This window comes from Bombina bombina, chromosome 2, assembly GCF_027579735.1.
Source record: "Bombina bombina isolate aBomBom1 chromosome 2, aBomBom1.pri, whole genome shotgun sequence".
Classification (NCBI taxonomy): Eukaryota; Metazoa; Chordata; class Amphibia; order Anura; family Bombinatoridae; genus Bombina; species Bombina bombina.
Genome location: NC_069500.1, coordinates 825,180,302 through 825,208,217, shown reverse-complemented (window position 1 = coordinate 825,208,217; position 27,916 = coordinate 825,180,302). Strand labels below are relative to the sequence as shown.

The window sequence follows — 27,916 nt, the reverse complement described above, 5'->3', positions numbered from 1 at the left end:
AAGCGCTTAGGGTAGAAACGGTAATAATCTCTCGGTTCACAGAATCCTGAGAGGTTGATGGCTCAGAGGGACTAACAGCGCTAGCAGATTTAGCTCCCTTCATAGACTTTAAAACAGTACCCAGGCAATTGGAACAAAATTGAGCAGGTGGGCAAACCACGGCTTTCTCACAATATAAGCAGGTATTATTAAGCACAACAGAAGGAGTGGAACATTCTAACATATTATCAGAGTCCTCCATAGTAGGTATGTAATCCCAAAGTAGAAAAATAAAAACAATACAAAAATAAACGTTTTAAATATAGAAAGACACCTTTACAAAACTAATGGCTGGGGCACTCACCACCTTCTAGACCCAGACAAATTGTCAAGAAACGCTCCTCAGGAGTGCTGTCTGCAGCAGGATCATAAGGAAGTGAATGAAGCCGCACCCAGTCACATGGTGCACAAAGCAAGACCTACCCTGCTATGAAAAAAGTGCATGAAGCTAATAGGAGCTTTGCAACTCACAAAAGTGAAAGTGAAACCTGTTTGTTCCAGCCAAAAGTACACAGTCTAAATGAGTCCTGAAAACGTTTTTCACAAATGTTAAAGCAGTATATAAACTCCCCCAACTGTTCCCAATAAACTCCCACTGAGGAGATATTAACCCTTGATCCTACTGAGGTATAGAGGAGTCACACTGTTACCCTATATAAGACGTCCCTGCTATATGAAAATAACACAGACTTACCCTCCAGGATCCATGCTGTGGAAAAGATACAGCCCCTCAAGTGTGACAGCCTTGTAGCGATGTTCTGACAGGGATCTGAGTTGGGAAAAGCAAGCAGTGTCATTTGTTAACACTGATTGCTCAGGAGTTAGGTAGACAGTCTGGGTGGCTTCGCAGAAAAACTTTCCCTGCATCTTCAGACTCTAACTTCCATCAATACTCTCAATGAGAGGTTTATATGATTACTTAAAACTCCAGTCCTATCTTGAAGGGAACATACCCGTTTAAGGACTATCCGAATCTTTTGACACTTCTCTGCATCCTCCTCTAGTGACGAAAGGCAAAGAATAACTGGGGGAATAGGGGAAGTGGGAGCGATATTTAAGCCTTTGGCTGGGGTGTCTTTGCCTCCTCCTGGTGGCCAGGTATTGTATTTCCCAACTGTAAGGAATGAAGTTGTGAACTCTCCCTGCCTTATGGAAAGAAACAGACAATGAACGAATGATTGCTTAACCAATGCAATATGTTAATTTGTTTGTGCCACTTGGCACCATAAAGGTGCAGAAAGGACAGGAAGAGGAGAAGGAGCTATATCCTTTGGCTAACCAGCTCCACTGTTTTTAATTATGTACAGGGTGTCTGACAATTTATGTGTCTATTGAACCCTGTCCAATCCTGCCATAGTATTACTAATCATTAAGTTAGGGACAGTAAGGCATGAAATGTTGTTTTTAGTCAGACAGGGTTGACCAAGCAGGCCTTAACCTAGCATTGGGAGGTGTGAGATTAGTGGAAGCTCATTCTTTTTTAATAATTTTGACTAGAGCCATTGGAATGTACAGTTGTGTAACCTCTGTGCCTCTCTGAGCTATTCATTCACTCAAATTCAGTGAGTTGTATGTTCTGTTAGAATTGAAAGATATGGTCTATTAATTGTTTGAATCATTTAATACAAGTTTTTCTTTATCAAATTGTGTTGTTTATTTGCTGTTACCTATGGAAATAAGGGTAACAAATGCAAATCCAATGAATGCCTTCATGAATAAAATTTAGCCAGACAGAACAATTGAGAAAAATCTGCAAAACATTTTTTGGATGAAATAAAAATTTTTCCCGTGCATATCTCTAACCCTAGCTATAAAAGTACACTTACTAAGGTTATCTTCTCCTTTTCTTCAAATTATTTTTAGTACCGCAATATCCTTCATACTTAGACATTAGTAGGATCAATGGAAAAAAGTTTAAAAGTACTATTGTTCCTTTCATTCCACCCCAATATTTTACATTGTTTTAAAGAAACATTGAATTGATAGAACAAATGTTTAGGAAAACATGAGTTTTACTATTTGAATATAAGAAAGCTGATAGACATTTTACAAATACTGTATATGAGAAAATCTATAAAATAATTAAAGTACATGGGCTTCAAACCAACATTCCGTGTATGGTTCTCCTGCTCATAGTCAAAGAATGAAATAGTTCAAAAGAATAAATGTATTAATCCAATATTAAAAACATGATCAAACAATTAGATCACATCGATAAAGTCAACAGACACATTTTGCGTATTATTTGCAGTTTATCAAAGCTAGTAGGTGTTTTACTCTCATTCCAGATTTTAAACAGTAGCTGTTACCATCATAGAAATAATTAAACAATCAGAAAGCTATTGCTTCCCTTTACACAGCTGATAATGAATTGCTATTAACTCTCAACATAATATACAAAATCTTTTGTAATTCCTAGACCCAGAAATGACATATCAGCATATCAAACCAATGATAAAAAAGAATTGCTAGACTTTCATCAGTTTCTATCTTCAGTTTCAGCCATTAATGTATCACTTCACACACCTTAAATCATCTATACTTCATATACTATGGTACTGTGAATAAATCTCTAGATTAAGAACGTTGGTGCTTTTTTTTTTGGGGGGGGGGAAGAAAGAAAGAAGAAAGTTTACTGCCATATCCTAAGCAAAGCATGACTAACTATATCATTCTATATAATACGGTCTCTGGCATTCGTACATTTAGATAAACACTTCACAGCTCCATATATATTTGGGCATGGTTAACCCTTAATTGACTCATAATATAAGAGCTTACTAGTATCTCCAACTTTAAATTAAATTAAACAGAATTGCATATAATATAGCTAACACCTGTTCCATAGGATATTCACATAGTCTTCAACTATAAATTTTTAACCTCACAGGAATCTTAACAAAAAAGAATATTATTATTTTTTTGTATATGTTGATATATTATTCTTGATCTATGCTTAGATATTTATAAAGAGGAGATCTTTTGTAGTTGGTCTATCATTCGGCCTTAAAGGGGGAGAAAAAAAAAACGATTTATTAAAAGCCTTGATATAAGTCTACATCCTATCTCTTGTTCAGACCTAAAGCTCCCTTGTATTTAAATAAAAGATCCATTTCACATCCTGTTTAAGCCAATCTCCCAGTCTGATATTCTGTGGTACAAAGTTTATGATCTGTAAAGAAATAGCTCTTTTTCTACTGTATGTGATGAGAAGTGTTTTGTGACTGAAGGTAGTGGTAGAATAATCTCAGTATCTAACAAGTGAGAAATATTGATGCTTAAAAATAAGTGTCATTATTGACTATTGAGAAACTGTCTTTATTGACTATTGAAAAACTGTCATTATTGACTATTGAAAAACTGTGTTATTAACTCACCCCTAAATCTAAATAAAACATGTGTTGTCGGCAGTTTTTTAATAATGGTATTATTATATAAATTAAACATATTTTCTAATTGTTCTGAAATATGTTATTAGTCATTTTGTTATAATTATCATTATTATTTATTATTATTAAACATAATAATTATAACATAGTAACAATAATAATAGTTGAAATTAAAGCATATACAATAATGACACAGACCAATCCACTGCATTTTATGGTTAGAAATGTTTTCTTTCTCCTATAAAAAAAAAAAAAAAAAAAAAGAACTTTATGGCACCTAAGGGGTTAAACCTTATCAAGAGAATCAGTAATTCCATAATTATATAAAAATAGGTTTTTAAAAAAAGGACAGTGTATAAACTCAGCAGGGCAACTGTGTATTACACCAGTAGTGTCCAAAAATAGCAGGCTGTATAATATAGCAATTCAACAATAAGGTTATAGAATAAGGGATGAGAGTCCTTTCAAAAGAATATTATGTTTTAATATTATTATATACAGTTTATGTGATAGCATAATCTACTGATCTGACAATATGGAACAGATTCTATAAAACTAAAACTGAGAATATCTAAAACATAATTTCAGTATTGCATACACTGTTTTATTGATATTCTAGTCAGACATATGCAAATAAGAAAACACATAACATAAATCAGGGCCACCAAATTACATCCTGGGAGCTAACATTTGGCATGTCTAGATATTTTTGTGTGGCTGTAAGCACCAATGAACAGAAAAAACAGTTCCACATTTTCCAATACATAATTTACATAATTAAGCATGCTTATTTATTCCCAGAGTGAAATTATATTTTCATCTTTTGACACAACCATTTAAATAGGATATTTTTTAATTTATTTTTGCCAGCTATATTTATTGGATTTTTCCTACTCAGGATGATACTTTCTGCTGATTGCTTAACACTCAGCACAGTTTTTTTAAATCAGGCAAAATGAAGATTTAAAACACTGTTTCTTTATATTACACCAAACAGGTTTAAAATTTGAAAGGGGTTTGGCAGACACTGACCTGATGAAGGCTGGAAGACAATTTATATAAATGTAAGTGGATGGGAGAGCTGTATGGTTATAAAACCTTGATGAAATGACTTGTGTATATTATGCTGGAACAAACAGAGCTGTCAAGTTTGTAAACCTGTGAGAGTAAAAAGACAAGGCTTATGACTTTTAAAAAGCCTTAGATGTCTAGAAGTAATTAGGGAGATGAGATGCATTTTATAGCACTCCCAGCCCTTGGCACAGGTCAGCTATATGCTCCCCCTGACTCCTTAACCAACTTGTGTCTTCTATTTCAAGCCCACAAATCTTTATTTTTATTTCCTTTTTCTCTCTTGCTCTCTATCTATCTATCTATCTATCTATCTATCTATCTATCTATCTATCTATCTATCTGTCTGTCTGTCTGTCTGTTTGTTTAGCTGTCTATTTGTCTGTCTGTCTGTCTGTCTGTCTGTCTCTCTCTGTCTGTCTGCCTGCCTCTCTGTCTGTCTATCCATCTGTCCATCATGGAGTTGGAAAATATAATGCCAATAAGGGGGAAAAAGTTGTTTGTCCAGTCAATCTTGCTAACGCACGATTTCCTCCTTATCTCCTAAAGTTTCTTAATATTCCGGGACTTATGGAAATTTCCATACGTAGAAAGATAGATCAATCGAAGAGGAGCAATACATTTTGTTCTCTTTGTTGTGCTAGGCATCCAAGTATACAGAGAGCAGAAGTACAAATATATTAAGTTTATAGTAAAGATTAGACACATGATCAGCCTATAAGGCACTAAAACCAGACACCCCTGGGCAGTTGCCTACATTGTTTTATGTGAAATAAGAGGATTCTTAAAGGTGAATATCTCTGGACATGTTTAGAGCTCATTGAGGTGTAGAAAGTTCTGTACTCAGAATTACCAGCTGCAGACTGTCTGTATAACATGCTACAGTGCATACTGCTACTACATTATACACTCTCCGAGTCTACCTCACTAGCCTTTAATAACAGGGGCCAAGTTCAACCTAGGATACCACATTAAAGAGGAACCTTTACTAATAGAGGTAAACCTGAATGTTTTAAACTCTAAGCTCCATCTAATTAATAAAAAGTTATTTTTTACTTACATATGTCTTTAACTAGCTCTTGAAAACAAATGACTTTTTTTCCTTTAATAGATTTGGAAACATTAATTGTGAATACACTGTAAGGCATTTATAATATGAAACATATGCGGAAATTATAACGCTGTTTAAAGGCAGAATTAAAATCTCACGATTCGGATAGAGCATACATTTTTAAAAACGTCCAAGTTACCAAAATGTGCACAATATTTTAATATTCACGCTTTCCGAGGCCCCAGCTCCTACTGAGCATGGTCAAGAGTGCACATTATAAAGAGTACTTATATGCAATATGTGATTGGCTAATGGCTGTCATATGATACAGGGGGAGGGAAAATTAACTTTGAAATTTGATGGAAAAAATCTACTAATTTAAAATTTTCAAAGTAAGTATTTGTTGATTATGCAGTTGTACTGAATTTATCTCTGTTATTTTTAAAGAGTTTTTAAAATGGCAAACGTTTCTGACGCAAACCATAATTCTGGGTCCAAACTAAACATAGGGCAACCATTTTACCAGTTCACTGTTTAAACTCTGCCATTTTAAAGCAGTTGTCATTTTATTGATGACATTTCAATAGTACACCCTTTCCACAATTGCTCTATAGATTGTGATAATTTCGAATTGGCCACCTGAAACAGAATGGTAATCAAATTTTAAGTTCCCCTTAACCATATTTGAACTGGATAAGCTGAGTTAAGCACATGGAGGCTTGTGTGTATATGTACAGTTACATATGTCTGCTATGATATAGAATGGGCAATTTTGTTAGGTCTAACATATTGTCTAATATACTAATATATTTTACTCTACTGAACTTATAAACATTCAAGAACAAAATACAATATTACAAATAAATTAAAGGAAACAGCCCTAATATTAGTCCAATTTTAATAAAATACAATGCATATTAAATAAATATATTATCAATAAAGAAATCACATACTTTTTTAAAAAAATATGTGCCCAATGAGATGGCTGAGCTGTGTCTCACCAAACCTCAGTGGAAAACAAAGTTTCCATATTTTAGTGTACAAATGTGGCTGCTTAAAGGGACACTGAACCCAAATTTTTTATTTTGTAATTCAGAAAGAGCATGCAATTTTAAGCAACTTTCTAATTTACTCCTATTTTCAATTTTTCTTCATTCTCTTGCTATCATTATTTGAAAAAGAAGGCATCTAAGCTTTTTTTGGTTTCAGTACTCTGGACAGCACTTTTTTATTGGTGGATGAATTTATCCACCAATCAGAAAGGACAACCCAGGTTGTTCACCAAAAATGGTCTGGCATCTAAACTTACATTCTTGCATTTCAAATAAAGATACCAAGAGAATGAAGAAAATTTGATAATAGGAGTAAATTAGAAAGTTGCTTAAAATTTCATGCTCAATCTGAATCACGAAAGAAAAATTTTGGTTACAGTGTCCCTTTAATGCAATATTTCAGTAATATGGAAGATTATAATTAGGCTAATGGAGGAAATGATCAATGTTTTTGGATCTGAAGACACAATGGGCTGATCACTGGAGTGAAACCTAAAAATGATGATTTTCATGATTCAGATAGAGCATGTTATTTTAAACAACTTTCTAATTTATTCTATTACTATTTTTTTCTTTGTTTTCATGGTATCTTTTTGTTGAAAACCAGGGATGTATGCTTAGTAGCCAGCCCATTTCTGGGGCAGTATATGGCAGCAGTTTTGAAAGAATGTTAAACATTTGTAAGAGCACTATATGGCAGCACTATTTCCTGTCATGTAGTGCTCCAAATGCTACCTAGGTATTTCTTCAACACAGTATATCATGGGAACAAAGCAAATTATATAATAGAAGTAAATTGGAAACTTTTTTTAAATGGTCTGATCTGTCTCTTTTCACAAGAGAAAATGTTTGGGTTTCATATCCCTGAAAATTTTGCCACAAAGCTATTGAATTTGTGACTATAATCTCTCTTCTATATTCCAGTCTATTAGAAGATCTCTTTTAATGGGACATTAAACTCAACACATTTCTATAATGCATATAAAGTAGCACTATTTAACATTATATATGTTTTGAAACTAGTAGGATAGCAGGGCAGGACAAAACTAGTCATTGAAAAAGAAGCTTGCAGTGACACAGGTATACTGACAAACATATATATATATACACACACACACATTACATGTATATACACACACACATATATATATACACACACACACATTACATGTATATACACACACACATATATATATACACACACACACATTACATGTATATACACACACACATATATATATACACACACACACATTACATGTATATACACACACACATATATATATACACACACACACATTACATGTATATACACACACACATATATATATACACACACACACATTACATGTATATACACACACACATATATATATACACACACACACATTACATGTATATACACACACACATATATATATACACACACACACATTACATGTATATACACACACACATATATATATACACACACACACATTACATGTATATACACACACACACATATATATATACTGTATATGCACACACAAAACATCATTAGTGAGATATGTATATCATTCAATGCTGTTTTTTAAAAAAAAAATGTATTTATTTTAAATACTGGCTCTATTACAAAACCCCATCAGATAATTTGCATTGAAAAACATCACAATCCAAACACTTTTCTCATGATCTTTGGATTTATCTATCTCAACAGAGTTAACAATAAGAAAACAAATTTTGCCTGTTTCTTATAGGCTATAAAGGGGCATATGTATCAAGCTCCGAATGGAGCTTGATGCCCCCGTGTTTCTGGCGAGCCGCTGCTCCATAACCTGTCCGCCTGCTCTGAGCAGACAGACATCGCCGCAATTCAACCCGATCGAGTACGATCGGGTTGATTGACACCCCCCTGCTGGCGGCCGATTGGCCGCGAGTCTGCAGGGGGCGGCGTTGCACCAGCAGCTCTTGTGAGCTGCTGGTGCAATTCAGCAATGTCTGTCGGATCAGGTCCGACAGACATTGATAACTAGAGGCCAAAGGCTTTTCACAGGTTTTTTTTGGCTGACAATCTCACACTCTTAAAAGGACACTAAGGTCAACATTTTGCTCTCATGATTCAGATAGAGCACAATATTATAACACAATAAATCGTATTTACTTATATTATCAAATTGTCTTTTTATATGCACACTTTCCGAGGTCCCAGCTCCCACTGAGCACGTGCAATAGTTCACAGTGCATACACATATGAGTATGTGATTTGCTGAAGGCTATCACATTATACAGGGGACAGGGAATGGAAGAAATTTTGAAATGTTTCAGAAAAAAAATCTACTACTCATTTGAAAATCTGAATAAAGGCTATTTCATTACATTTTGCAATGCATCTGTTGATTGTGCAATTCTACTGTATTTAAAGGGATACTAAACCCAATTTTTTTCTTTCATGATACAAAAAGAACATGAAATTTTAAGCAACTTTCTAATTTACTCTGATTAACAATTTTTATTTGTTCCCTTGCTATCATGCCACCATTTCACTACCAAATGCGATCAAATAAAAAAAAACGTTAAATTTTTCACAACTTTAGGTTTCTCACTGAAATTATTCACAAACAGCTTGTGCAATTACATTTGCACACCACACTTGTATTATGCCCAGCAGTGAAGGGGTTAATTAGGTAGCTTGTAGGGAGCTTGTAGGGGTAATTTTAGCTTTAGTGTAGAGATCAGCCTCCCACCTGACACATCCCACCCCCTGATCCCTTATCAAACAGCTCTATTCCTTCCCCCACCCCACAATTGTCCCCGCCATCTTAAGTACTGGCAGAAAGTCTGCCAGTAGTAAAATAAAAGGTGGGTTTTTTTTTGTTTGTTTGTTGTTGTTTTTTTGTTTTTTTTAAATCATATTCTGCTGTGTAGGATCCCCCTTAGCCCCCAACCTCCCTGATCCCCAGCCCAAACAGCTTTCTAAACCTCTTTCTAACCCTCCTCCTCTACCTTATTGTCCGCCATCTTGGGTACTGGCAGCTGTCTGCCAGTACCCAGTTTGCCATACAATTTGGTATTTTTTTTAATTTTTAAATATAAAACATCGGATGGTTAAAAAATGTTATTGCAGGATGCCTCAACATCGAGGCATCACTGCAATAACATGAAAGCGGCTGGAAGTGATCAGGATCGCTTCCAGCACTTCCAGATGCTTTCAGGGTATTGCAGCGATGCCTCAATGTTGAGGCATCGTGCAATACCCTTTTTTTGTGGCCCCCTCTCCATAGGCCAGCGATGGTGCCGATTGTTGGTGGCATGGAAGGGATACGAGTGAGGCGGGTGGGCGGCCCATTGCTGCAGATGAGTTCCGGATCCGAGAGTGCTGGTAGGGGGAGCTACACGAGGGGCGGAAGCACGCACGCATGCTCAAATGTGCGGTGTGAGCGCATGCTCTACTGTAAAAGCTGTCAGTACCCAAGATGACGACAAATAGGTAGAGGGGGAGGGTTAGAGAGCTGTTTGGGGGGATCAGGGAGGTTGGGAGCTTAGGGGGGATCCTACACTGCAGAATATATATGAAAAAAAAGCCTTTTATTTTAGTACTGGCAGACTTTCTGCCAGTACTTAAGATGGCGGTGACAATTGTGAAATGTGTCAGGTGGAAGGCTGATCACTACACTAAAGCTAAAATTAACCCTACAAGCTACCTAATTAACCCCTTCACTGCTGGACAAAATACAAGTGTGCTGCATTTAGTAGCATTCTAATTACCAAAAAGCAATGCCAAAGCCATATATGTCTGCTATTTCTGAACAAAGGGGATATTTGGTCACATTTGACAGTAAAATGGTGGCATGAAATATACCAAAATGGGCCTAGATCAATACTTTGGGTTGTCTACTACACTACACTAAAGCTAAAATTAACCCTACAAGCTACGTAATTAACCCCTTCACTGCTGGGCATAATACAAGTGTTCTGCGCAGCAGCATTTAGCGGCCTTCTAATTGCCAAAAAGCAATGCCAAAGCCATATATGTCTGCTATTTATGAACAAAGGGGATCCCAGAGAAGCATTTACAACAATGTGTGCCATAATTGCACAAGCTGTTTGTAAATAATTTCAGTGAGAAACCTAAGGTTTGTGAAAAAGTGAACAATTTTTTTTTATTTGATCTCATTTGGCTGTGAAATGGTGGCATGAAATATACCAAAATGGGCCTAGATCAATACTTTGGGTTGTCTACTAAAAAAATATATACATGTCAAGGGTTATTCAGGGATTCCTGACAGATATCAGTGCCCGAACGTAACTAGCGCTAATTTTGAAAAAAATAAAAACTATGGGTTGCAAATAGCAAAGTGCTACTTGTACTTATTGCCCTATAACTTGCAAAAAAAGCAAAGAACATGTAAACATTGGGTATTTCTAAACTCAGGACAAAATTTAGAAACTATTTAGCATTGGTGTTTTTTGGTGGTTATAGAAGTGTAACAGATTTTGGGGGTCAAAGTTAGAAAAGGTGTGTTTATTTCAATTTTTTCATCATATTTATACTTTTTTAATAATAAATTATAAGATATGATGAAAATATGGCATCTTTAGAAAGTCCATTTAATGGCGAGAAAAACGGTATATAATATGTGTGGGTACAGTAAATGAGTAAGAGGAAAATTACAGCTAAACACAAACACCGCAGAAATGTAAAAAAAGCCCTGGTCCCAAATGGTAAGAAAATTGAAAAGTGCTGTAGTCACTAAGGGGTTAATGATCCTTTAAAGTAAATGTCAATCCTAACATTAAAGCAAACACAATTGTTTTGCCTAGTATTCTAAAAATGTTAAAACATCATAAATCAATTTTTTTCTGTTATTGTAATAAAGTGTTTTCATTAATTGACACACAAACATAGGGAAGGGTTAATTGTACTTATCTTATGAACTGATCTTGCTAGGAATATAAACAAAACTGCAATAAAACACACAAGACAGTAATCAGTAATAACACATTAGCTAATGTATAATATTCTCTATGCCTGCTGGCTGCTTTTTTTATTTTTTATATACTTTTTTAGTCTGCAAAAATCTTTCAAAAACATGTTTACCCAATCCAAATGTAGACATACCAGATGTTTACTAATTTATTGCCTACATAGCAAAGAGAAGTTGAAGTTTAGCAATTCCCAGTGACTTCTTTTAAATTATATATTTTTATAAATAAAGTTTTTGTTGAGGTATGAATGATAAACATACAAGCATCTAGAAAAGACGTACGTCCCATTTCGTTACAGAAGGGGGACGGAAGAACAACTTAATGACATGTGCTTGATATGAATTCAAAAAAGGCAAAATGAACAGTGATCATCAAATAATTCTTTGAAAATCTAAACAGTAAGACATTAACAATTTGCTAAAGCCTTAGATACCTCATTTTCCATCTGGACTGTGTTCAAATGGGTTTAGTATAACTAGAATGATTCTGTGCTATGCGACCTGGCCTGAGAGGTGCGATTGCAATCTATGCAGCAATTACTTTAACCTGATATACAGTGGACCTCCGAGGGAACAAGTAACATGAAACAAGTTAGAATCTAGAAAATGACTGGGAGGAGTCCAACTGGAATGGGCTGTATCCAGCTGCAGGGGCTTCAATTATCTAGTCACGGTCAGGCAGGTAGAGAGAGAAGAAAAGAGGAGAAAGGATGAAAGAGAGGACGGATAAAGAATGGTTGCGAAGGTAGGGGAGAAGGTGCATACTTCTACTCAATCTATACGGTTGCTCAAGTGAGGGGTGTATGGATCTCCAGAGCTAGATCTATGGGGGGTATCGTTGTCTATGTGAGGGCTTTTATCTGTGGAGCCAAGTGTCCCAAATCTTCCAGTAGTAGTCCAGTTTGTTCAGGTGTTGGTAGAAACCACGTTCCATGGAGCCAAATGTCTCCATGGTTTTCCTAATAGTTATCATAGGGGGAGGTTCTTGTTGTCTCCAGCATCTAGCAATCGAGATCTTGGTTGCTGCAAATATGAAAATAGCTAGTTGTTTCATAGGCCTAGACATCTTCATAGGAAAGATATGGAGGAGAGAAACTTTAAAATCTCTAGGGAGTTGAATACCTACAGATCTACATAGCTGGAACACCTCCTCCCACAGTCCATCTATCTTCGGACAAGCCCACCAGGTGTGTAAGACGTTTCCAACTTGCCCACAATTTCTCTAGCACAACGGAGAATGAGTTGAGGACATCTGTGATAGCCTTAGGGGAGTGAAGTGCCATCTAAGTGATATTTTGACGTGCAGTAGGGAAACAGGAAGGCACCAATAGGGAAATAACACTAAAACCCTGAGAAACAAGTAGGTAAGGAGGATACTGATACTCACAAGCCGAGCGGCACTAAGACGTGCCTAGCAACGCAGGCCGGGACCTCAACGTCGCCCGGAAGACTCACAAAGGCAGCAGCTGAACCTCAAGCCGGACCAGGTTCCGTATGGCCAATCAGGATCACTGGATACTCACACACCCTTCTCTTCATATGCCGATGTCCGTACACTGGCAGAGGGACAGGTGAATAGCGATAAACAGTATTTAAAGCTCCCAATTGCCGAAAGCCATATAGCCCAGTCAACTGCTGGAAAGAGGAGGGAGCAAACTCCAGCAAAGTAAATTAAAACAATTTTATTAAAATGTTTTAAAAACAAAGCATCAAAGCAACGCGTTTCTCGGCTACACAGAGCCGTTTCATCAGGCTGTTATGACGTATAGTTTTACTGAATTCACGCAGTGAAGTGTATTCTTGGTGAGTGAAAAGGCATGTGCCCAGGTCTCGTCAGAGATAATACATTTTAGGTATTGAGCCCAGGCCTTGAGCTGCCAGATCTCTCCAGCAACCGCATTTTTCATGATTAGGTTATAATGGACAGAGAGGGGTCGAATCTGGACTAAACCCGACTGCTACCTCCCCTCCCAGACAGAACGTTGTCTCAGGTTCGTGGTTGGAAAGCCCCAGCTAGTGAGAAATTTATTTAGTCTAAGCCGTTCAAATTGAAACCAAGGTGGCAAAAGGTTGCGCCCTTCTGGTATTGGATCACCCAGCTGAAGCGAATTCTGTTGATATAAGTCAGACACGTGAACAAGATACCATTTCCTCCATTGAGTGATAAGTTTTATTTGTTGGTGTTCACAAGATTTTGGAAAGTTGAAGTGCCTCATACTGATATATTTGTATTAAGAAATTGCTCCTTTATATTTAATTTTGCAATTGAAATAGCTGGTTTTGTTCACTGAAAGAAACACTTTGAAAACACCTAAGTATTGTCTTTGGGTAAAGAGATTTATATAAGATAAGGAGATTCTCTTTTTCTGCAAATTAAGCTCGTTTTAATGTGAATGTTCTTGAGAACAGTGGGTGGTGGTTTCAAAGAGCAAGAAAAACTATTTCAAATACAAAAAATAACCCAAAGAAGCAATTTACAATATATTGAATCACCTTCAGCTGGTAATTGGGAACACATTAAGAGGAAAAATATATTACACTAAACTGTCCCATTAAGAGAAGAAGCAGAGGAATCTTGTGATATGTACATTGTTTTTAAAGGGACATTAAACATCTCAAGATATTAATATAAGTTGTTTAATTACATGTAGTAAAAGAACTTTGCAATATACTTTCATTATTTATTTTGTTCTCCCTTTCTGTAATTTCACTTTGAATATTGTGGGCTTTCTAATTTATGTTAAACATGGAGGTGCAGAGACAGCTATATTCCACACTGTGATTGGTTGCACACTCTAACAAGCCATTTATAACCATTCCTAATTGGCCTCAGCAAAAAAGGTAACCTAGGTTACAATATGGTGGCACCCACTGCTTTATGGACATTAACTTTACCCTTATTTTTTCAATATTTAAACAACTAATATAATTTTAAAAAATACATGTACAAATTATTCTCAGTCTAATCTTTGCTCTAAATACATAATTCAAGTATGATTTATTTATTGTTTAATGTACCTTTAACTTATGTAATAATTAAGGAGTGATTTGCTATGTAAATATCTAATAAAGCTTTTGTATATGCTTATTGTATTTATTTACTATATATATATATATATATATATATATATATATATATATATATATATATATATATACCAGGAATGCTTATAAACTGCTGACTTAAGAACTGAGCTATTGATTTTCCTAAAGAAGGTTGACTGGAAAGTCTTGCATACAGAGCATGAAAGACATGTGCTGGGTGAATAGAGAACACTCTATTAGATCTCAGGCTTGTCTGCACATGATGAGTAGTGTCATAGAGCCAGAGCCGTACCCAGTAGAAATCTGAGAACTTTTGTAAACGGACCACTTGAGTGGGACAGAAAAATCTATCTTCACACGCATGGCTGGCTGGGACCATGAGTTTGTCGATAAAACTGATCTTTAAAAAGACGCCACAATTGCATTGCAGGCAAATTCTCTGCCATCAATAGAAAGCAGCCTCTAGAGAGAGAGAGAGACACTGTATTGGTCCATGAACAGGACAAAGGAACAGTATAGAGAATGAAAAAAAGAACAATATGCAGTATTCTGACATTCATTGTTTAACTCACTTTTACTGTCATCTTTTTTGTTCTTCAGTTCCTATATTCAGACTAAGAAATCAAATTAAATGATCTGATGTAGTTCCAGTTTGCAGACAATTTGTATAATTAAAGACAAATAAAATATTTATATATCTAATGAAATGAAATAATACATTAAATTGTCATATATCAAATATCTGTGGTGTCAATAGGTAGATTGCTACAGATTCCCGCCTACTTTAATAATTCATTGTATATCCGCACTACAGGATTGGCTGTCTGTTTTTTTTTAGGTGATTATATTTCATATAATATATGGCAACTAACAGGCAATATTCATTGTGCTATTGAAACTTAGGGATTTAAAATGATCTAACATTCTAAATGTCACAATTAAAAGGTTGGCATTTGAAATGCCATAGGTTAGGGTTAGGTTATAAAGAGGGTTAACCCAGTGACTGCCAGAGAGGGCCACTACAAAAAAAATAGCATGAATTTGCCACATTTAATATGACCCCGCATTTTGACTGCAACATAATAAATACTGTGACATATTAACTGCAACATTTAAAATGCAGCAGTTGAAAATTGTAAGATTTGAAGAGCAACATTTCAGCAGCAAATCACATTAACTGTGCTTTTCCAAAATACAAATTTGTGCTGAAAGCTAAAGTGACGAGACACATTACCATGACAACAGCTGATTATATTTAATCCTATGTATTATCACCTTTATTAACTAGCTCAGTTTTAATTTTATTGCTAAAAGTCTGTGTGACACTGTCTGAAGGTACAGTCAGAACTTTAAAATGAAGATACAAGATGTTCTTTTGCATTGATCTTTTGCACATGGTTTTGATAAAATGACAAGGTGCAAAGATTTTGTTTTGAATTTATAATATCCAGAACCTTGTGTCACTATTTTTTTATAGTTATAGAAATATGGCAAAATAAACATTGTTCTGTACAATGAGAGTAAGATTTTGAAAAACGTTACCTGTACAGTGAGAACTGCATCTTTGGACTATATTTAAAACTTCATAACTTAGTGGTGTCACAATTTTCAGAGTGAGAGCTGTTAAAATCCTGTTCTAGAAGATTAGATCAGTTGTGGTCACTTTATTCTAATATAAACTAATTCCCTTTGTTCTTGATTTATTATGTAAATCTTGCCAAATTGTAAAACATACCCAGTATACCCATCATGCCTATATACAAATTACATTCATATTGTTTACCAGTTATCAGGATGGACTCCGATTACAAAGGTAAATATCACACTGTAAATGAGTATTTCCCTTACACACTGTACAAAGGGTTTGATTCAAAACAACTGTAATATCACCTTAAAGGACAAGTGTACTGTGATCCATTTTATCTGCTTGAGGGTATTACACTGTTTTAAAAAAAACTCCTTTACTTTTGTTTTTTCATTTGAAATATCTGTTCTTGCAGTTTGAATCCTCATCTATACTGAAAACTAAAATCCTTATTTCTAATGGCTATAGAAATGTTATGTAAACAAGAACATTTTAATAAAACCATGCCCCCCATGAGGGTTTGACAAAGAGATACTAAATTCTTCATGTTTTATTGTTCTCTCTAAGTATTGGGCTTGCTGTATAAATTGAGATAAGATGATAATAAGGCCTGCTCTTGCAGCAAATGCAGCCCATTTCATTGGGTTGGGGTTTTAATTAACAGAAACAGCTATGTTATATAAAAAATATACCTAGAGGAGCAATTTCCCATACAGTTTATATTCTGCAGCTGGTATAACAAGTCATTAGAAACATATTAAGGGGAAAACAGTTTTACAGTAAACTGTCCCTTTAAGAGGTTTGAAACAGCAATTGTACATCTCATTTGAAGTTGGGTTATCAGTTTCACTCCTGGTGAGAAGTATTTAACAACCAAAAATATGTTTTTGGGAACTTATCTGGTTAAAATTCATTCATATATGTAGGCTTTTAGCAGCCAAATCCATTTTGGATCGTTATTACTTGAAAAGCATACTTTCAATATTGCCCAAAGCCAAAAACTTGTTATCATGAGCAGATATCAAAAAGATTGTGATCACGACCTAAATTAAACAAAGGGGTAAAATGCAAAGTTAAAGTTATTTCCAGAACAGCAATGCACTTCTACTTAAACACATCTAGTGAGCCAATGAGAAGAGGCATATTTGGGTAGCTACCAAACAGCAGCTCATTTTACTGGTAGCACATTGCTATTCTTGACCCTAGGTAGTAGCTACTTAGGTGAACATAAGAAATAAGAAATCATTAAAGAAATGAAGTGCTCTTTTCATCCATAAATAATCTGTGGCAAAATATGACCACTGTACAATATTAATCTAATATGGCATAATTCTAAACTGGAAAATGTCAGTATAACTCCTATATTTTGGAACTATATCTTAGTAGGAGATTCACCAAAAAAATATTGTACTTTAAAGAAAACTAATTTAAATTTACACCAGCCATTTGTGATAAAGGGTACTATTTCTAATAAATCAGATGGTTTGAAGTAAAAGGTTGAAAACAATTTTTTTTCAAGTGGGAAAATACAATACAAAATGTATTTTGTTTTCTTTAGCACATTTTCTTTCATAGGTATGAAAATAACTGTGAGAAAAACAAAAAAATAACTGCATGTAATCCTTTACACTTCATACGTGTTCATTTATAATCCTTTTTCCAAACTACATACCAAAACCAGCAACATTTGCACATAATAAATATAGGAGTCAACCCTCAGCAATTGAGAAATAAAAACAAAATCAATATATTTAAAAAGCAAAGAAATGAAGGGCTGGTTTGAGTCATTTATAGGAAAACACCTCTTTGTGTATATTCACTTCTAAACAGACTGTAATGGTTAAACCATCCACTTATGGACAGCAGGCAATCTTTGAGAGCGTGTGGCAAGGCTTTGTGATTTCAGCAAATCACTTGCATTTAACTGAAATGTGTGGAAAATTGCAGGTTATATTACAGAGAGATGGAAGAGGAATATTGCCAAGGTTCAGAAAACAGTGAAAGAAGAAGGAGGGTTTGTGAATATAATAATTATAATGACACTGAAAATCAAAATGAAAGGATACATAAAGCCATCAGGTCGTCTTTAAATGGTCCATAGATCTCTCCATGGGTGGTATCACTTGTACATAGGGGCGTTAGCACCATTATCTCCTTAATATTGGGAAGTGACACACTATTGTTGAGACTCGTTGACTTTCATTGTGAAGAGCTCTTGAATAAACACAAGATTGTGTGATGGTCTATGGGAAAAAATCCTTTTGTTGGCGAAGCTGAAGGGTCAGACACTTGTCTGACACACTCGGGATCATCAAGAGCAAAAGGTACTAAATTATCATGAACCCATGATGACTTGTGTTTCTGGAGGAAGTCAGAGTTATGCCGTACCATAGTGGTCCTTTTCATAGCAATTTTAAGGAACAAAAGCCACTTCAGATAATATCATCAAATGGGTTTAACATTGTCTTGTTAACTCAGCCATTTTACATGTGTTGGCAACAAAACAACCTTATAATGATATATTTACAATTAAAATTAATAAAAAAATATATTATTATTAATAAAAACTAAAATATGAAATAAATTGTCTACCACTTCACTTAGCTCAGAAAATTAAATTAAAGGGACATGAAACCCAAAATTTATTTCATGATTCAGATAGAGCATTTAAGCTCAGGAGCATGGGACTAGAGCAATATATGGTAGAAGTTTTACAATAATGTTATTAATTTGTAAGAGCACTAGATGGCAGATCAATTTCCTGATATGTAGTCCTTCGGACACCTATCTAAGTTTCTCTTCAACAGAGAATACTATAGGAATGAAGAAAATATGTTTCATCTTATATTGTAAATTAGCTGTAAAAAAATGTTTTTTTCCACTGCCCACAGACCCTTCAACATTCTACAAAATAAATGCTTGATCAGTGCAGGGGCTCTTTTATACTTGCCCCTAACTGGCCATAGCAAAAAATATAGGATACACATAATCAATGGGCTTCTAAAGTACCTGGACTCCAAAACTAAGCAAATTTTGATAACAAAATGACAAGTCGAAATAATATTTTTAAAACTTATTAGGAGCATATTTGTTGTCCTATTATAATCGCCATAATTGTTTAAGGTTACACTAACTAAAATGTCTCTATACTTAAAGGTGCAGTATACACCAATTTTCATTTAGCTGCATGTAATAGACACTACTATAGAGAATAATATGCACAGATACTGATATAATATTCCAGTGTAAAAACTTTTAAAAACTCACTTAGAAGCTCACAATTTAACACTGTTAATGAGTTAAGCCTGGGACACCCACTGAAGGGGCTGATAGCAGAACCTCCTCCCCTCCCCTGCATATGTAAAGACCCATTATACAAACAGAAGCAGTCTGACATCTGTATACATCTAAAACTTTGGGGCTTGGTTAGGAGTCTGAAAATGAGCACAATGTTATTTAAAAATAAGCAAAACTATACATTTTTTTAAAAAACACACCCAGATGGGCTATACAAATACATAATCTACAAAACATTTATGCAAAGAAAAGTCCAATGTATAATGTCACTTTAAGCTAAGATAATACTAAGATAATACAACCTCAGCAAGTCTGTTTGCAAGTTTTAGTTGTTGTTTTTTTTGTGTTAGCTCTAATGGAACTATGAAAACAAAATATTAACTTCCTTAAGTTGGATTTCAACTTGAAAACTTTAAGAAATCAAGAAGATACTCATGTTTTGAGCCATTCAGACTATTGATAAGTATATTTCATAATAACCTCAAACAGAATAGTAGACACATAGAGGCCGATTTATTATTGTGCGGGCGGACATTATCCACTGTAGCCGATCATGTCACATCGATAAATGCCGACAGCATACGCTGTCTTATGAAATGTTTGTGCAATACCGCCCCCTGCACATTCACAGGGGCCAATTGGCTGCTAGCAGGGGGAGTCAACCAGAGGTGGCGGACGAGTTAAGGAACAGCAGTCTTAAGACCGCTGCTTCTTAACTTCAGTTTCAGGGGAACCGGAAACTATGGGGGAAGATTGCAGCATCTGTTACTTGATAAATCTACCCTAGAGTTCATTATGGACACAGAATTATTGTGTTCACATGCAACCCTCTACTCAAATTATCTTCATTGCTTATTCATTTGTCCTTTAATAATGCAGAAAATGAGTAGTGAATTTCCATGTAAGGATACTTCATGCCGAATGCTGGTACATTACTAATAACATTTAAAACAAGAAATATTAAATGTGTAGGATTAGAACATGTGATATTAATTAATTAATAATTAAGCAACATTGTACTATATCCCTTACATTAATAGCCATTTGTTAATTTAGTTTACAGCTTTGCATTTTAGAACAAATTCACAAAGACAAGTAGAGCGTTAGTCTATCATAGACACAGGTCAAATGTATTTAGTGGCAAACTATGTAAATGATCCTACAGCCTAGAACCCACAGTTCAACAGAAAGCTGCTCAATCTCCTATAATATCCCACCACTTGGCAAGCTCTTTTGCAGACCTGCTTTACAATGTATAACATCACATACAGAAACACCCGTATCTGTCAGATTCCAGTGAAATTTGCTAACAAAACAAACTCTTCATTAGAAATTTGTTTGTGATTAAACCAATTTTAAATCTTAATTTTGAATCTTATTTTTGGTGTTGCTATTTTTGCAACTGTAATATATTATTACTATCTAATTATCTGGACTACGAAAATAAATTGATCATCCATTTAAGATTTATAACTATGTAAAAAATTATTTAAACATAAATATATCTATCTATTTTATACATATATACATATATATATATTATATATATATATATATATATATATAAATAAAAAATATTTATTTAATAACAAAGTAAACAGAAGGAATATTAATACTTCAATTAAATATAATTGTTTTCAAATTCCTATTCCTTTATAGTAGGAATGCAAAACATTAAGAAAAAATATAGAAACAAAAATATTTTTTTCTTGATTTACATTAATTTTTTAGCATTTAGCATTCATTATATTATGATTTTTTCTTTGCTATTTACTGAAATTAGTGCCCAAAAAGGTGTTGTATATTTTTTTATTGACTATTTTTTATAATTTGTATTTATATATTTTGTTCCCTCAAAATAATTTTTTGAACATCAATGCTCAAGAATAATGACAGCTTTTACCTGAAAATTATATTAGTTACAGTTATTGATGGACTATGTTATGAGGAAATGATTGATGTTCGTGGTTATTTGCCTTCTGTGGTTTCACCCTATAGATTAAAATTTGCCTTAGTAAATATGCTAAATTTGAAATTATTTGCAATAGTTAGTTAATATTTTTGTGCAGTTTAATTAGTAAAACAAATGGCACAAAATATATAATTCTCTAAATAATATCATTGACCATGAACAATTTTAGTTACTATTTTATTGAGCAATGTATTTGGTCAGATTCACATGGGGTGCGCTAAGATGCAACAATATGTACACTTTAGGCCTCAAATCCAGCTGTAAGTATATCTGACTGAAGATGAGATTGATTTTCTTTGTATGCAGCTGTAATTAGACGGATCGAGGAAGAAGTAGTTTGTGCAGTGTCAGCAAAAAGCAGAAACAATGACTGATCGTCAAATGAACCTTTCTTTTTTTTTTTTTTACAACTAAAATCTTCTTTTTTTATGTCCATATGCAAACATGAAATTTGATAGCAGCCAAGAAATGCTCAGCATATGTTTTCTTATGTAGTAAATACTGAAAGCATTTTGGTTCCTAAAATGTTCAATATTCAATAACAACTCAGTTTTTTTAAATAAATATGCAAACTCATTATATTTAATGTTGCTAGGTGTACAGTCTGGTATTTTAATTGTCTGAGCAGTAAAATATTTCCAAACATAGGCACTTCAGAGCCTATTGTGAGATCTGGTCAGCATATGACTGACAAGGGCTGTGGCATCTGATTCGGGCTACAGACAATGGGGGCTGTTCTGAAGTATCATCTTTACCCTACAACTTAATTTCTCTAATTGAACTTAGATTGACAGAAATTCTGTGCATCTATTTCTGGAAGCTAAAGAGTTGATACTGTAGTTAAGACCAGTTCAGATGTTGGCATAATATTTTCGTTTCTGCAATGACCAAATGTAGTTTTATGTGAACTGTAAAATCAATGTATGCTATTGCTGAAATGTGCATGCTAAAGTAATTCATTAATCATTTTGAAATATTTAACGACTGGTAACATAATTTTAATAGAAATTTCCATTGTGAGTAGAAGGTTAACTTGGTATTCCAACAAAACTGTAACATTAGGGCAAATACAAAACCAACCATATGAGCTTACAATTGAGTTGTAGAAGGTAAGAAAACTAAATTTTTTTTTTAACATGACACAGATATATTAATTACTTTCTGTTAGAGGTAGGAAAGACCAATGCTAAAGTAAATAAATAGATCTCTGGTTATCCATAAAAAACTTAACCTTTTTTCTTAGAATCTGTTACTTTACAAAATCTTATGTGATATCCGTTTTTGGAAGGAAAATTTGGATGATAATAGTAAGTTACCTAAACAGTTCCTTTCTATGCACTGAAAAATAATTAATTATTCCTCAAGAATGTCTAATGCATAATCCACATATTTTATTACTGTATTTTTCTAATTTAATCTCTTAACAACTCCCTTTATAAATACAAAAATACATTTTATTACTATTGTTTTTATAATTGCATTACTTTTTTTTTTCATTTTAGCTTGTAAACGCAAAGAGCAAGAACAGCAAAAAGACCGCAACCTTCAGCCCAAGAAGCAGAGGCTAGTATTCACAGATCTTCAACGACGCACCCTGATTGCCATCTTTAAGGAGAACAAACGTCCTTCCAAGGAGATGCAGATCACAATCTCTCAACAGTTGGGCCTAGAGCTCAACACCGTCAGTAACTTCTTCATGAACGCACGTCGGCGGTGCATGAACCGGTGGCAAGAAGAGCCAACAGTTAATCCTGGGATTCCTTCAGCATCCACAAGCACTTTCTCCAAAGCATGAGCTGAATTCAATTCTTCATATCCTCCAGAAAAATCCCAGTTTCAACATCACAAAATAGAGTGGAAAAAAAACTGAAACACTATACAAATAACTGTAATAATGGGCAGTTCTTGGGGCCTGTAGAAAATAAGCAGACATTGAGCTATAACTTTAATTTTCACATTGCTTTTTCCTGTGTCTCAATCAACGAAAAAGGATTAATTGAATAATACTTTGTCTCAGTCTTTTATACTGCCAGTACAAAGTCTTAATTCCAAAATATTTACACTATAGAAGCCTAGGATGGCATATACATAGCATAAAATATAGACTGAGTCCAGCATATGCAATTGTAATAGTTTTGCATACGCACATTATACATAGCATAAAGATTAACAGCAGAAGAAGCTGCAGTAATTGAAATACTCATAAAATAATATTTTAGGTCCAATTATTTTTTCAACAGCTAATTTAAATAATGTTTATTTTATGAGAAATAGAACATTGCTATTGTAAGTTCCATTTTTAGGGCTGTTCCATAAACCTTACAGTCTGTACCAAAAAGAGGCTAAATTTACCAAAACAAATTAGGAAAACAAAATGGACAATGTCTTGGCCAGTTGTGTTCTGTATTGCTGGACAGAGGAGATTATGGGAGAATTGTAATCTGTATTTGACTTCCAAAAAATAGAGATCCTTTAAGCACATTTTATGGAAAGAGACCAGTTATCTTCCCTCTGTCCTCTCAATGACTTGCCATTATTTGCCTTTTTGGGAATAAGCCTCTCAGACAGATTAAAGTTGATATAACTTATTTTAACCTTCAATAGCAGCAGGCCCAAAGGAAAAACAAAATGTCCAAGATACCCAGCCCTTATCATCATATGGGAAAATCAACAGTTTTTTCTTCAATGGATCTTATTTTATCATTTTTTTTACATCTGAAATTTAAAAAAAAAGAAAGAAAGAAAAGAAAAAATCATGAAAATACTAATATAATAATAAAAGACAAAACAGATCTGATTTGAAACCATAAAAGAAAGAAACAAAGAAAAAAAACGGGTGGATTTCAGTTCCAGATGATGGTAATTTTATGTGCCAATAACAACTGCCTTAATGCTATCCATGAGAGATGGTACTATACCAAAGATAAATGTAATTTTCCACTTGGTCTCCTTATGGTGATGTGTTGCAAGGAAAGACTAGTAACTTATTTAGTCCTCTTTAGATTTGGAGAGCTCTGCAGGCCTCTCCAGTCCTTAAGGAGACAGTTCTTCAAACTTCCCTTGAGACCAAAGGCTACACCATGGTTGTATAAAGTAGAGCATTTATACCTCTACAATGGTGAGATTAAGCAGGTCTTAAAATAAAAATAAGACATGAACGGACTCTACAAAATGATGCGGGTAATTAAAAAAACAAACAAAACAAAAAACATATATATAGTACCATGTCAATTGTGTGTTTTCAAAATGGCTTCTCTGCAGTTTATATTAAGAAAAAAATGAATGCTCAACAAGTAGTCATTTTCATGAAAATAAATATTAATAAATAGAATGAGGAAAAAAAACACCTTATTTAAAAAAGTAGACTTGAGTATGCACTAAAGTTTGCTTGTTGCCCTTGAGAGTTGAAAAATTATTCCAGACTAAGAAGGGGCTGATGAAGCGATGAGATAAGTGATATCTTTACTACAAAGAAATGAAGATTGGAATCCAAATGCTGTTTTTTTTGCCAAAAAAAAAGATGAAAGTAAAGAAAAGAAATTAAGATAGAGAAACATATTTCCCTTTAAGGAATTTCTCCTCATTTCATAATAACATTGCTACCTTGATAATAAAGCTATGAAGGATTTGTCAATCAAGAAGTTAATATATTGCTAACTTGGGCAAGCCACTAATGTTTTGCTTCTACACTGAGTTAGGTGTAGAAAAACTAAAAGAGAAAAAAAGAAAAAAAAAAATGACATTTCTAGTGAGAACCTCATGGAAAAGGCTACCTCACTTGAATTTTCAATTTGTGATTGAAAAATCACTCCTGATACCAAAGATTTTGTTCCCACTTGCCTGGTCTGTGCTGAAATGCACTTTTCCGCAACCTTTATGTTAGATGTAATTAGCTGTCGATAAAGTTTATACAAAATTCTAAAAACAAAATAACTATCTAGTTAGTCTGTTCTGGTGTCCCATTTTATAGTAAACAATCTAAATCTTTTTTCTTTTTTCACTACATTTTCTGTAGCCCACATACTACTTAGGAGATTTTTTTTTTTGGTGGATATATCAGAGTCTTGCAAACAGAGCACAATCTTAGGTTTGAAAAGGTCTATCACCCATAGTGCACTCCTTTTTAATCAATCTCACCAGCTCAGCAAACCATAAATGTAGCTTTTTAAAAAGATTTTTAGTCATTATTTGTAGACAAAAGAAACCTAAAATATATATATGCGTGTGCTAAACAAAGCATCTAATAGTTTAACAGAAGAAAAATCATAAACATACCCATGCATACATCATTCAAAAGATGATAGATTTTTTGTATCAATTTTGAATTTTAGCTTCATACTTTAAATTTCTGTTTTCCTTCACTGTGTAGAATATTTATATAGGAGCATGTACTTTATGAGGTATTATCTAATCCTAATATTTATTTATCCTCCTTATAGTCATGGTTCTGAAGATTACTGTTGTAATTATCCATTTTCCTGTATTTTTAAAAGGTGACAATCATCAAATAGCTATATAAAACCCCTTTTGAATGTCCACATGAGGAAGTAGGATTTTTAATTACTTGAAACAAAAATAAAAACTAGGAGATCTTAAAGGGATATAAAAGTTGAATTTCCAATGCACAGCGGGACTTTTTAAATTTAGTAAGTAGTAATTGTTTTAAATGTTTCTTTATAGACTCAGCCACAGTGGTACACATGCATTTTCCTCCTGGGCATGATTTGCTACAAGGATTTTGTCACTAGGACCTGTGTGGGAGGAGAATGCTCATACAAGAGCCCTACAGCCTTATCAGTACTTAGTGGGTTTCATGCAGAATGTTATCATAAAAGTTGTGATAAATTAAGAGGAAAAAAATTGCAAACACATACATATTATAAAAATGCATCTAATCTATTTTGAAAAACAGTACTGTGCATTGCAAATTTGAGTTTTATTTAACTTTGATAATTAAAACAATATATTTCAGATTTCATAACAAGATAATATAAAATGGGGGACATGTTAAAACACCCACATCTAAATTTAATGGTCAAATGAAGGAGTTGGTCCTTGTGATAAAACCTTAAGGGCTAGATTACAAGTGGAACTCTAACTTATCGCACTCCCGAATACAGGCAAAATTGACCTTTTGCAGGCGCATGATAAATAACCAGCCATTACCAGTGGTAGCAATTAGTGCTCAGAAAATTAACCAGAGATTAGATCTCTGGTTAATTTTCTAAAAGTGCCCCAACTGCCCTCAAAATAGAGGGCATTATAGTTTTTTATTAAAAAAAATGTAGCATTTTTTAAAAATATAAAACAACTGTACTAGGCAGTTTTGGGGCTTTAAAGTTGGCGGGTGTGGGGTGTTAGAAAAAAACGGCACTAAAAAGCATTGTAGCATTTTATTTTAATAAAAAAAGAACTGCACTAAGCAGTTTTGGGACTTTAAAATTGGCAGGTGTGGGGTGTTAGAAAAAAACGGCACTGAAAAGTGCCTTTACATTGCGGTCTATGGGAACTGTGTATTCCCAGTAAATATATATATATATGCTTATATATTTATGTGCTAATATGTGTATATACACATTGACACATAAATATATATGTATATAAGCATATTCATATATATTTTAAAATTCTGCAATCGCTGTGCTTAGGCTCTGTGCTGTCTCTGATGACATCAGAACGAGGCTCCCATTGGAGCATATGGAAGCGTGAGCGCAATGCTTCCTAGCAGTGAAAACATGAGGTTGCGTTCTCATCGCTCTTAACTTGTAATACCAGCGCACATTAGCGTGCGCTTGTGTTACAAAGGGGAGCCCTAAATGTCTAAAATATAGCACTATCAAGTTTCATTTTAAAAAAGTGCATCAACAACCAATATTAAAATCATAGTTACTCATGACCATTTCTATGCTTATCATCATATATTCCCAACCTTCCCAATTTGCTGTTGACTATAAAAGGATAACAGTAAAAGCAGGAGACTAATTTATATTCATGCCTCACTGGCCACATTTCTCCCACCCACACACTGGCCATTATTTCCCATGATTCTCCCACACAACCAGACACCTTTTAGCTCTACCAAAGAAATTGACCAAGTTGCGCACACAATATGAGAATAATCTCTCTTTCAGCACAGACCTCTCAAGCATCTGACAATTTTCTCTGAAATACCTCAATTATTTAATGTATAGTTTATGTGAAAATACCTAGCTAGTTTTTGGAATTTGTGACTTGAAGCTTTCTACTGTTAAATTATAATTTTTGCAGAGGTGTGTGGCATGATCCTTTGTTTGATGCATAAAATGGGAGACATAGTGAATGTTTAAGGTTTATTAAACAAACAAGGTTGAAGGAAGGCCTATGGAGTTTACATATTTAAAATGTGTCATTTTGTCTTCTCTGAAACACAGGGATTATCAAAATGGATTCCTCTGCAACAGGAGTCAAA

The 27,916-nt window shown here is 34.2% G+C and overlaps 1 protein-coding gene across 1 annotated transcript in view; it reads left to right on the top strand.

The window, feature by feature from the left end:
* The window catches only part of ONECUT3 (one cut homeobox 3), a 144,111-nt gene extending 120,848 nt beyond the window's left edge, over positions 1-23,263 (top strand). The window contains exon 2 of the mRNA XM_053700724.1: positions 22,971-23,263. Within this exon, the coding sequence (XP_053556699.1) occupies positions 22,971-23,263 (293 nt within the window). The remainder of the gene's footprint in view (positions 1-22,970) is intronic.
* Positions 23,264-27,916: the final 4,653 nt, after the last annotated feature.